This window comes from Mobula birostris, chromosome 18 (assembly GCF_030028105.1).
Source record: "Mobula birostris isolate sMobBir1 chromosome 18, sMobBir1.hap1, whole genome shotgun sequence".
Lineage (NCBI taxonomy): Eukaryota > Metazoa > Chordata > Chondrichthyes > Myliobatiformes > Myliobatidae > Mobula > Mobula birostris.
The window spans coordinates 27,017,578-27,029,945 of NC_092387.1; the positions used below are offsets into that span (position 1 = coordinate 27,017,578).

General features: G+C 41.6%; 1 protein-coding gene across 1 annotated transcript in view; it reads left to right on the top strand.

The window, feature by feature from the left end:
- hcn4 (hyperpolarization activated cyclic nucleotide-gated potassium channel 4) overlaps positions 1–12,368 on the top strand; it is a 534,013-nt gene that overhangs the window by 436,329 nt on the left and 85,316 nt on the right. The window contains exon 7 of the mRNA XM_072282967.1: positions 9,600–9,764. Coding sequence (XP_072139068.1) covers positions 9,600–9,764 — 165 coding nt within the window. The remainder of the gene's footprint in view (positions 1–9,599; positions 9,765–12,368) is intronic.

The window sequence follows — 12,368 nt, forward strand, 5'->3', positions numbered from 1 at the left end:
CAATGGACTGTGCTGCTTCTCACAACCCCCTAGCCCCCTCAGCCTAACATGTCTCCAAGGATGTGCTTGCTGCTTTCCACAGGAAGACCGAACCAGCCTGCGTCAGAATCATTAACAGGCAGCAGTGAAAGAATCAGTTTTTATTACTGTGCCTGTGAATTGTAATCACTTCAACAGCTGTAGCCTTGTCTCAACATGTTCTCAGAGTGTTATCCAGAAAAAAATAGGTGTCATGTGTAAAACACCAAATTTTAACATTTAAATTGGCTTGCACCTGTCAACCTTGAGACTGGAGTGAAAACGTGTCCCATGAAGAGGATGCATTCATATCCCAATATTTTGCCGTGATAATTGCTGATAAAATAACAGCTGGGCATGTCAAAATGTATTTACGTGATTCCACCATCAAATTCAACTGTCCAGTAATAAATTAGTCATAGAGTCATCAAGAGATTCAATGCTGAAAGAGGCCTTTCAGCCCACTGAGTAATGCTGATAAATAATGACCCAATTTCCACCAATCCTACATTAATCCTATGTTATTATTATTTACTTATTTACAGACACAGCGCAATAACAGGCCAATAAGCTCACACCACCCAATTATACCCCTGTGATAAATTAACCTACATCTTTGGAATGTGGGAGGAAATCAGAGCTGCCAGAAAAACCTACACAGTCATGGGGAGAACGTACAAACTCCTTACAGAGAGTGGCAGAGCTGCACTTGGATCGCTGGCTCTGTAAATGTGTCACGCCAGCTGCCGCGCAGCCCAAGTTCACCCACGCGTGAGGGACAATTTACAGTGGCCAATTAACTTACCAACCTCATGAATTTTGTTTGTGTGTGTTGTTCAAGATTTCCAGCAGCATCTGTAGAATCTCTTATGAACCTACCAACAATCACATGATTGGGTTGCAGGAGGAAACCCTTATGAGAATTAGGAGAACGTGAGAACTCTGTGTAGATATCACTGGAAGGCAGGGTTAAATTGGGTTTCTGGCATTGAGACAAACCAAATCTTCATGGTGTACCACTTAAATCTGAACTTGAGGTTGAATTTACCAAGTCTGTCTAACATAGTAAAAACACCTCATTGTGCGTATGTTTACTTACCAATGCAAAAGCATTATTAAATAGACTTCACCTGCAAATCCTGCAAGGATCATCTATTGGGATCAGTGCTCCCATTGTAGCCTCCACTACTTTGATGAGACCCTTTATAAATTGGGGAACCGCTTCATTGAGCACCTCCACTCCATCCGCCAAAAGCAGAACTTCCCAGTGGTGAAACATTTTAATTCCAATTCCCATTCCCATTCCCATTCCAACATGTCGGTCCATGGCCTTCTCTTGTGCCGCAATGAAGCACCCTCAGGGTGGTGGAGCAACACCTTATATTCAGTCCAGTTAGCCTCTAATCTGATGGCATGATATTGATTTCTCCTTCCGGTAAATAAACATTACCTCCCCCTCCCCTCTTCATCTATTCCCCACTCTAGCCTCTTACCTTTCTCACCTGCCTATCATCTTCCACTGGGTCTCCTCCTCCTTCCTTTTCTCTTATGGTCTATTCTCCTCACCTATCAGATTCCTTCTCCTCCTGCCCATAACCCTTCCTAACCACCTAGCTTCACATATCACCTGCCAGCTAGTCCTCCTTCCCTTCCCCCCACCTTTTGTTCTGGCATCTACCTCCTTCCTGTCTAATCCTGAAGAAGGGTCTCAGCCTGAAACGTCGACTGCTTATTCATTTACATAGATGCTGCCTGACCTGTTCCTCTCCTCCAGCATTTTGTGTTTGGATTTGAATCCAGCTTTGGATTTCCAGCATTGCAGAATCTCTCATGTTTAGTATTAAATAGACCTTGCATTCAAGGACATGTGTTGAAAGTCTTGTTCAAAAAGTTGGGCTATGCAACAAAAGGGAGATAGAGGGGCAGAAATGTTCAGAAGGGAATTCTAGGGCTTAAAGCCTTGGTAGCTGAAGGCATGTCTGGCAATGCTGTGGCAATGAAAATCAGTAATATGCTAACTGGGCAGAGTGAAGCGATTCTGGACATTTACAGAGCTAGTGCAGGTTACAGAGAAAGATGAAGAGCTTGGTAATGGAGGTAACTGATGATATTTAAAAGACATTTGGACAAGTAATGTTTAGAAGGAAATGATAGGAAATGTTTAGAAGGATACTAGCCAATGGAACTGCTCAGATGGGATCTTGGTTAGCATGGACAAGTTGGGCAGTAGGATCTGTTTCTTTGCTGTCTGACTAAGGTTCACAAGAGATTCTTCAGATGCTGGAGATATTGAGCAACACACACTAACAAAATGCTGGAGTCGGGTTGGTTATTTATACGGCAATATGAATAAGAATTTGAAAACTGAGGATCCAGCCAGCTTTTCCCCGTGGTCACCAAACTTCCTTACACATATTCATATAATTATCTGAAAGACACTTGGGATATCCAGATGACCTGAGCAGAATTTTATAAGTGAAGGTACTTTCAAAGTTTCAGAACAGAGCATTTAATGGCTCTGGACCTGTATCCACTAGAGTTAGAAGAATAGGGGGTGGGAATCTCATTGAAAAGTATCAAATATTGCAAGGTATAGATAGAGTGGATGTGGAGAGGATGCTTCCTTTTGTGGAGAGTCTAGGACCAGAGGGCATAGCCTCTGAATGAAAGACGTCTATTTAGAACAGAATTGAGGAGGAATTTCTTTAGCCAGAGAGTGGTGAATCTGTGGAATTCATTGCCATAGAGAGCTGTAGAGGCTAAGCCATTGAGTACATTTAAAGTGGAGGTGGATAGCTTCTTGACGAGTAACAGCATCAAAGGTTACGGGGAGAAAGTAAGAGAATGGGGTTAAGAGGGGTAACAAATCAGCTATGTTGGAATGGTAGAGCACACACAATGGGCTGAATGGCCTAATTCTGCTCCTAGGTCTTATGGTCCAATTATGGCACAATAAGAGGCTATTCAGCCCTACGGGCTCCCAGCACAGTGATCCCATCACCCATCTTCCTCATTTTCTTGAAATCCTGCAACTTATTCGATCTCATATACCCCCTGTCTCACATGCTCCTAAGTCTTATGGTCTTAAAAAATTGTAGTACTCTGGAAATTAGCCATCCACACTCAGATACAATAAATTTCAGCATCTCCACTTTTGGTGCATCAGATTTGAATCTTTACTTCAGCGGTGAGAGATTTACTTCATTGTCTTGCTGTTTCTGATGCGAGATAATTAACTTATCTTGAATAGAACTTTCACTTTTATGGTTGTCTTAGGCCGATCCATGGGGGAGCTAAGCAAAGTGCATGCAATCAGCACAATATTAAGAGATGATTGGCTATACTTAAGTTGATTATGACAACCCATTCTATCAGAAATGCAATGCATTATTAATATATCGTCAGTGACATCTGCTAACTGCATTAAATCTTATTCAATGCTTCCAACCATGTTGGAAGCAGGGAGAATCCCAGCACAATAAATCTAAATAAGTGACAAATTATCACATCCATTAAAAGCAGGAATTCTCTAAAATGGAAATGAAAATAATCAATAGACAAATATCTGTTCTATTAGCAGATCAATATGAATCTATATTCAGTGGGCACATTATTAGGTACACTCAATAATGCAAATATCTAATCAGCTAATCATGTGACAGCAATATTATGCATAAAAACATGCAGGTACGGTCCAAAGGTTCAGTTGTTATTTAGACCAAACTTCAGATTTAAGTGACTTTGATCATGGATTAAGACTATAAAGTCATAAGACATAAGAGCAGAATTAGGCCATTCAGCCATCGAGTCTACTCTGCCTATCCATCATGGCTGATCCCAGATCCCATTCAGCCCCATACACCTGCCTTCTCGCCATATCCTGTGATGCCCTGACCAACCACGAAATGATCAACTTTTGCCTTAAATATACGCACAGACTTGGCCTCCATCGCAGCCTGTGGCAGAGTACTCCACAGATTTACTACTCTCTGGCTAAAACAAAATCCTCCTTACTCTGTTCTAAAGGTTCACCCTTCAATTTTGAGGCTGTGCCCTCTAGTTCTGGATACTCCACCATAGAAAACATCCTCTGCACATCCACCCTATCTACTCCGTTCAACATTCGGTAGGTTTCAATGAGATCCCCCCGCATTCTTCTAAGTTCCAGTGAGTACAGGCCCGAAGGTACCAAACGCTCCTCATATGTTAACCCCTTCATTCCTGGAATCAACTTCGTGATCCTCCTCTGGACTCTCTCCGATGACAGCACATCCTTTCTGAGATAAGGGGCCCAAATCTGTTGATAATAATCCAAGTGCAGCCTGACTATTGTCTTATAAAGGTTCAGCTTTATAATTATTTCCTTGCTTTTATATTCTATTCCCCTTGAAATAAATGCCAACATTGTATTTGCCTTCTTTACCATGGACTCAACCTGTACCCTAACCTTCTGTGAGTCTTGCACGAGGACTCCTAAGTCCCTTTGCACCTCTGATGTTTGAACCTTCTTGCCATTCAGAGTCCATACTATTGTTCCTTTTAACAAAGTGTATTATCATACATTTGCCAACACTGTATGCCATCTGCCGCTTTTTTGCCCATTCTTCCAATTTGAATAAGTTCTGCTGCAATCGCATTGCTTCCTCAGCACTATCTACCCCTTCACCTACCTTCATATCATCCACTAACTTTGCTACAAAGCAAAGAAATGATCGTTGTCGTCAGATAGGATGGTTTGAGTATTTGAAAAGCTGCTGATCTAGGTTTTTCACACACAACATTCTCGAGAGTTTACAGAGAATGGTGGGGGGAGAAAACAAAAAAAAACCCTGTGAATGGCAGTTTTGTAGGCAAAAATGCCTTGTTAATGAGAGAGGTCAGAGGAGACTGGTTCAAGCTGATAAGAAGGCAACAGTAACTCAAATAACCACACACTACTACAGCGGTGAGCAGAAAAGCATCCCTGAATGCACAATACATCAAATGTTGAAGTGGATAGGCTACAGCAGCAGAAGACAACAAATCTTCACTCGGTGGCCACTTTATTAGGTACAGGAGGTTCCTAATAAAGTGGCAGCTGAGTGTATATGAAAAATAAAAGAGATGTTCAGGTTAAAGTGATTGAACTTCTCAATGCATTTTACTAGTTGAAGACTGATACTGTATTTTTGTGTACAGCTGATAATTGGAATGACGAGACTGAGTGAGGGATGGAACTGGTGGAGATGGAACATTTTTGTGCATAAAAAGTGTATGAAGTGGATCTAATATTTTGAAAAACACAGAAAGTTGAAGGAACTCAGGTGGTCAGGCAACATCTACAAAGAGAAGTGGACAGTTGATTTTCGGTTTGAGACACTACATCCGGACTGATGAAGGGGCTTGAATCAAAACATCTACTGTCAGTGTGGATGTTTCCAGAAAGATGACTATCCATTTCCCTCATGACTGCTGCCTGACCCACTGAGTTCCTCCAGCTTTTTGTACGTCACTCCACGTTCCAGCATCTGCAGTCTCTTGTGTCTCCGTCAGGATTTAACATAGTCCCTGGCTCTCTCAATAGCATTCATTACAATATCAATGAAAGCGAAATAGCTATAGTCTCCTGGGACTCTGGCTAATGTGACTGAATATGAAGTAGTTTATTCAATGAGGTCCCATATGGCTTGATTGAATGTGAGGAGGGCTAGTGGATTGGAGCTCTTTTATCTGAATCAGAATCATAAATGAATAATATTTGTAAAATCTATAGTGTGGTATGCACTGGCCCTAAATTCTCAGAACCTTAATGCTTAAAAGCACTTGAGTTATTTAGAAATTCATCTATTGGTTTTTCTCCCCCATTATACAATATATCATTCTATCTAATCTGTATCACTTCACTCCAAAGTGACTGAAGGTTTCTAAAGACTTCTCTCCTTGCTGACTTCCAGTTTTTTGCTCTCTCACATTTCACAGCATCTTTGCCTCCAAAATGAGCTATTTTTTTTCATTTTGATACCATTCACTTTTACAATTATGCCACTTTTATGCTTCAATCATTTGGTACTTAAGGCAAATCCAAATGTACTATGTAGTGATTTGAAATTGACTGTAAATGCTTACATTGTTCCCATGTTTTGTGTATGTTAGTCCTTTCATGGATTTACACTATATAAAGCCAGAACTCCTGGAACAGAGCAGCAGCATTGGTAAATCAGTGGTAATATTATAGAGGGGTATAAAATCTTGAGGTGCATAGACAGAAGAATATAGATAGTCTTAAAGATAAGGATAAAGGACGGCACAGAAGCATAGCAGGTAGTGTAATGCTTTACAACATCAGCAGTTGGAAGATTGGGGTTAAATTCTTGCTGCTACCTGTAAGAAATTTGTACATTCTCCCCGTGACTGTGTGGTTTTCCTATGCATATCGGTTGGGGTTAGTACGTTGTGGGCATGCTATGTTGGCGCTGGAAGCACGGCATTACTTGTGGGCTTCCCCAAGCATATCTTTGGACTGTGTTAGTCATTGATGCAAATGATACATTTTACTGTACGTTTTGATGTTTCAATGTCAATGTGGCAAATAAAACTTACCTTTAATCTTAAGGCTTTAGAATTAACAACATTTAAAAGGCACTTGGGCAGGTACATGGATAGGAAAGGTTTAGACAATTTGGGCTGATGGTGGACAAATGGGATTAGCACAGATGGGAATCTCAGTCGGCATGGACTAGTTGGTGTGACGGGCCTGCACTATGTTGAATCTTTTCCATGATTTGCCATGGGAAGAGATTGACAGGAGGACAGAAAAAGAAAGAATTTAAGGATGCACTCCAATCCTCCTTGGAGAGGTAGACTTCCCTACTGATTCTGGGGAGCCTTTGACCCATGTCCTCTTGAAGTGACAAAGGAACTTCCAGGTTCTCTGGAATAAACATTGAGATCATGTATTGTATCATACTGAGCCCTACGTGAGTGATGGAGAAAATGACCCATCCACCTTGTCAGCCACTTCCTGCCTCACCTGCGGAAGAGTCTGCAGTTCCCTCATTGTCCTCAGAACCCACCAAACCTCAATGCAAGCAAGTAGTCCTCAATCCCGGAGACTGCTGAAGAAGAAGACATTATAATGAAGTCACTACATGTTAACAATACAGCTGTGGTGTGAATGCTTCACCACCTTCTTTAGCCAGAGGATGGTGAATCTGTGGAGGGTAAATCATTGAGTGCATTTAAAGTGGAAGTTGATAGACTCTTGATCAGTAAGTATGTCAAGAGTTATGGAGAGGGAGGCAGAATGGGATTGAGAGGACAATGTGGAAACTGCAGACTCTTCCACAGGTGAGGCAGAAGGTGGCTGTCGAGGTGGATGGGACATTCATGAGTGGTGCATTCCCTCCATTACTTACGCAGGGCTCAATGTGATACTGATGCATGATCTCAATGTACATCTGCCATGATGGAATGGCAGAGCAGACTCAATGGGCCGAATGACCTAATTCTGCTCCTATGTCTTGTGGTATAATGGTGTTAATAAAATTCAGGCTTTGGCCAACGAATACTAATAACAACACATATTTAATTCTTTGAGATATTGCAAGGAATCTCGTTAAACAAAAATTGATCCAATGTCACCTGAAGGAATGTTAGGGATGATTACCAAAAATGGTCAAAAGAATAGGATTGAAAGAGTGTGCTAAAGGAGGAAGGAGATATAGAAGCTTAGAGAAGGATCTCCACAGTTTTGGACCTTGAATGGTGAAAGCAAATCCGTCTGTAGTGGAGCAATTAAATAGGGGAGCGCTCAAAAGCCTAAATCTCTGTGGAGATAACTAAATGTGACAGGGAAGAAGATATTCCAGGGATAATGAAAGTTCAATTTGGAAGTGTAGGAGGTGCAGGAGCCTAAGGTCCTACACAACCATGTTCAGAAACAGTTATTACTCTTCAACAATCAGGCTCCTGAAACAGTACGGATAACTTCACTCACTTGAAAAAGGATCTGATCATTGAACACAACCCATGGGTTCACTTTCAAGGACTCTACAACTCATGTTCTCAGCTTGCTTTCTATCTTTCTCTGTATCATTTGTTGGGGTTTGTTTTGTAGCTGCACAGTTTGTATTCTTTTACACATAAGTTGTTTGTCAGCCATTGTTTGTGTGTACTCTTTCATTGATTCTATTGTATTTCTTCCTTCTACTGTGAATGCTGGCAAGAAAATCAATCTCAGGGTAGTATATGGTGACATATATGTACTTTGATAATAAACTTACCTTGAACTTTGAACTTTGGATTGATAGGTTTATAAACAAGGATTGCAAGTTTGAATTATGCTTAGCCAGGAGTTGGTGTAGATCAACAAACATCAGGGTGATGGATGAAAAGGATAACCTGAAGTTCAAGATGGGTAGGAGACTGGAGCCAGTCCAACAATCAGAACCAACTCCTAGAGAGAGCAGAGGCACAGATCAGAATTTAAGCAGTTGAGAAAGGTGCAAAGTTGAGTGTTAACATAGAGTTTGATCTAGACAGTGAAGGCACAGGCATTTAGATTAAAGGCACTAAGTCTGCAAAGAGTCAATGATTTTATGTCAGTATAAAAGAATGCATATTTGGACAATATTTTATTAGTCAGAGGTTCAAAATTTGTCTCCATTATTCTCTTGGGCGTAAATGCCTACATGATTCTCCTATAGCAACACACACAATTCCAGAGGAGCTCTATGGGTCTGGCAGCATCTATAAGGGGAAATGGACAATCGATGCATATGGGTCAATACTCTTCACCTGTCTTCATAAGTCCAGATGAAAAGTCTCAACCCCAAATTGCTGACTATTATTTCCCTCTGTAGATGCTGCTTGACCTACTGAAACCTTCCAGTATAAAGTCATAGATTCATAAAGCATGGAAGCACCTTACCCATGCCGACCTAGATGCCCATCCAAGATACCCATATTTGCCCCATATCCCTCCCAACCTGGGCTCCATGGACTCCTCTGTTAATGGTAAGGGTCCGTGGGCATAAAAAAGTTTGGGAAATCCTGCTCTAAACCTTTCCTGTCCATGTATTTGAATGAGGGTGGGGGAAGGGAGGATGAATCTCAGTGAAACCTATCAGATATTGAAAAGCCTAGATAGAGAGGATGTGGAGAGGATGTTTTCTATAGAGGGGGAGTCTAGGACCAGAAGGCACAATCTCAGCATAGAAGAACAAAAATGAGGAGGAATTTCTTTCGCCAGAGTTGTGAGTTCATTGCTACAGACAGCTGTGGAGGGTGTGCCACTGAGTATATTTAAATCAGAAGTTGACAGGTTCTTGATTAGTAAGGGTGCCAAAAGTAACAGGAAGAAAGCAAGAGGGTTAAGAAGGATAAATAATCAGCCATTATGGAATAGTGGAGCAAACTAGATAGGCCAAAAGGTTTAATTCTGCTCCTATGTCTCATGGTTGCTTCAAATTCTGGCATCTGCAGTCTCTTGTGTCTCCTTCATCCACTTGTGCTTTGTTCCATTACATGTCAGCTATTCTGGAGTATACATAGTGGCATCAGTTGCTTCACATTAATGATACTTTCTCTTTCCCTCACGGCAGAGATTTGCCTGTTGACTCGTGGCCGTCGAACAGCGAGCGTGCGAGCTGATACTTACTGCAGGCTGTACTCACTCTCTGTGGACCACTTCAATGAAGTGTTGGAAGAATACCCGATGATGAGACGTGCCTTTGAGACAGTGGCTCTGGACAGGCTCGACAGGATAGGTAAACCTTTTCATTGTCTTGACTTCCTGCGTGGCTTTCTCATTCTGACATTAACAATGCCAGCAAGCTCGCATTCCCTTTCCAGGTAGCCTAGTGGATAAGTTAATTGACTGCAACCCAGAGACTTGGACCATTGATCTAGAGACCAGAGTTTGAATCCCACCATGGCCGCTGAGGAATTTAAATTCAGGTGATTAACTAAATATAAAATTCAAATATTATCAAATTATGATTAAAACCCAGCTCATTCAATGACAGAACTATTATTACTATTGTTAATCCTTGCATCAAACATTCATACGTTGGTGAAAAGAATTGCTGATAGTGCAGTTCTAAACTAGAAATTGATGGTACTGATCACATTTTCTTTAACTCTGACATAAGAACAGAAAATACTGTAAATATCTTGGGAAAGAGAAACAGAGTTTTGAAATGACTCATTGGCATGAAACATTAATTCTGTTTCTCTCTCCACAGAGGCTACCTGACCTGCTGAATATTTACAGTGCTTTAACTTTTACTTCACACTTGCAGCATCTGCAGTAATAAGCCTTATTGAATTGATAAAATTAGTCAGATTTTGAGAATACTTTGCAATTGCTGAGCAGCAAGTTATATAGATCCCTAACCTAATATAATTCCAATTCACACCACGTTCAAAGTTCGCAGCCTTAAAACTAGACCTTTCTATTTTAATTGCCAAAATTATGTTGCTCTTTTCGTTTCTGTTGTTTGAATGAAGCAGTGAGTTGAGCAGATAATGGAAAAGGAATGAGCGAGATTCAGCCTGTGACCTAATCAACAAAGCAATCCTCTGAGAGCAAGAGGAAGCAATGTAAATTTGACAATATAATTGAAACCTCAGAACATTATAATTTTAATAAGTAATCTGTTACTTGTCAGATTTTTGGAGCATGCCAATAGTGATTAAGGAGGGGCAGTGTAGCTTATTCCCTGTATTTCAGTCCAATCTGTTTTTCAAAAAATGTAATGATAATTTAACTGTAATCATTCAGTGTTTGACTACTAATTACTAATTGATTGCTGATAGAGAACCTGATTATTGTTCACTCGGCAGTAAACATACTTGGCAGACTATATGTTGCATTCACAAGTAATTCATATCACCTTTATCTTCTCGATGCTACCTACAGTTCAATTTCTTTTAAATGGCAAACATACCATTGCTGTAATGGTTCATTTCTGACTCCTGTATCTCCAATGAGAAGATCATAGATTAAAATATTAATCCAAGTGCAGATTATGCCCAATTGCTTTATTAATTTATACAAAGTTTGAGATGAGATTTCTTCAGTATTAAGAGTGTGCTTCATTATTGGATATGCTTTTCATTTCAAGAAGTTGCTATCCACCAATCACGGGAAAGATCTCATCAGAGCAGAGGAATTTACTAACGTCTTCACCAATCATCTCACACCACCTGAATACCTATTTAGCCATTTCGCCGCTGAATCCATATAGATAAAAAGGCAGATCGAATATGTGTTGTCCTGGCTCAACAACTCATACAGCTAAAATGCATCAGAGGTGTGACACAGGTTTATATTCTGCAATAATGTTACAGTGTAGCACCCAACTCTTGGTGTGTCTTCATTGCTCTGAATTATTAGAGGGCCAAGATGGAGGGAATAGAAAGGACCTATTTCCCTTAGTAGATCAGAAACCAGGGAACAAAGATTGCCTGAAGGAGATGAGGGCAAGTGTCCATACCCAGAGGGTGCCGGTGGGAGTCCAAAACTCACTGTCTTAAAAGAATGGTGGAGGCAAAACCCTTTGTCAGTTTTAAAAAAAAACTTGATGCATGTGACCTGCTGGGATATGGACTCAATAGTATCATGGTCCGGATCGGGGTCTCTTTAAATTTACTTTGTTTATGTTATGATCCAGACCGTTGATTCCCTGTTTCCCTTTGGTTCCCTGTTTTCCCGTGTCCCTTGGCCTTGGTGATTAGAAGCAATTTACTCTTGGCTGAACCGATAGTATATAGTCTCTGGCTTTCAGCCATTCGGCGCGAGAGTGTTTGCAAAGTCACCAAGGTACGGCGTGCCAATGTCATCTGGCCGGAGCAAGCCAAGTCTCCACCCGAAGCGAGTTCCGGTAATTCACCTTTCCTCACCGGAGCAACCCTGTCAAGCTACCTCGCCAAAGCGAGCCTGCAAAGTTTCCTCACCGAGGTAGGTCCGTCAGTTAACCCGCCGGAGGGAAGCAAGAACCGCTGTCTACTGTTCCCGGACCAAGTTGAGAGCTTGGCACTACCGGGAGGCTCCAAGTCAAGTCCTGGCTCCGGGGGCATCCATGTACCAAGTCAAGTCCTGGCCCTGACGGCATCCAAGTTCCGAGTCAAGTCCTGGCCCTGGCGGCATCCAAGTACCGAGTCAAGTCCTGGTCCTGGTGGCATCCAAGTTCCGAGTCAAGTCCTGGCCCTGGCGGTCTGTGATTCCTGTCCTAGCCCCCTGTCTGAATCCCTTCTCTGCCCCTCTCACCTCTAGCCCTCGTCTGCAGCCCTCGCCTGCAGCTCGGTCTAGTTCTATCACCGGAGCTAGATAGGTACTGTCTGGTGTTCTTTCGTGTTGGTCTTGTCTT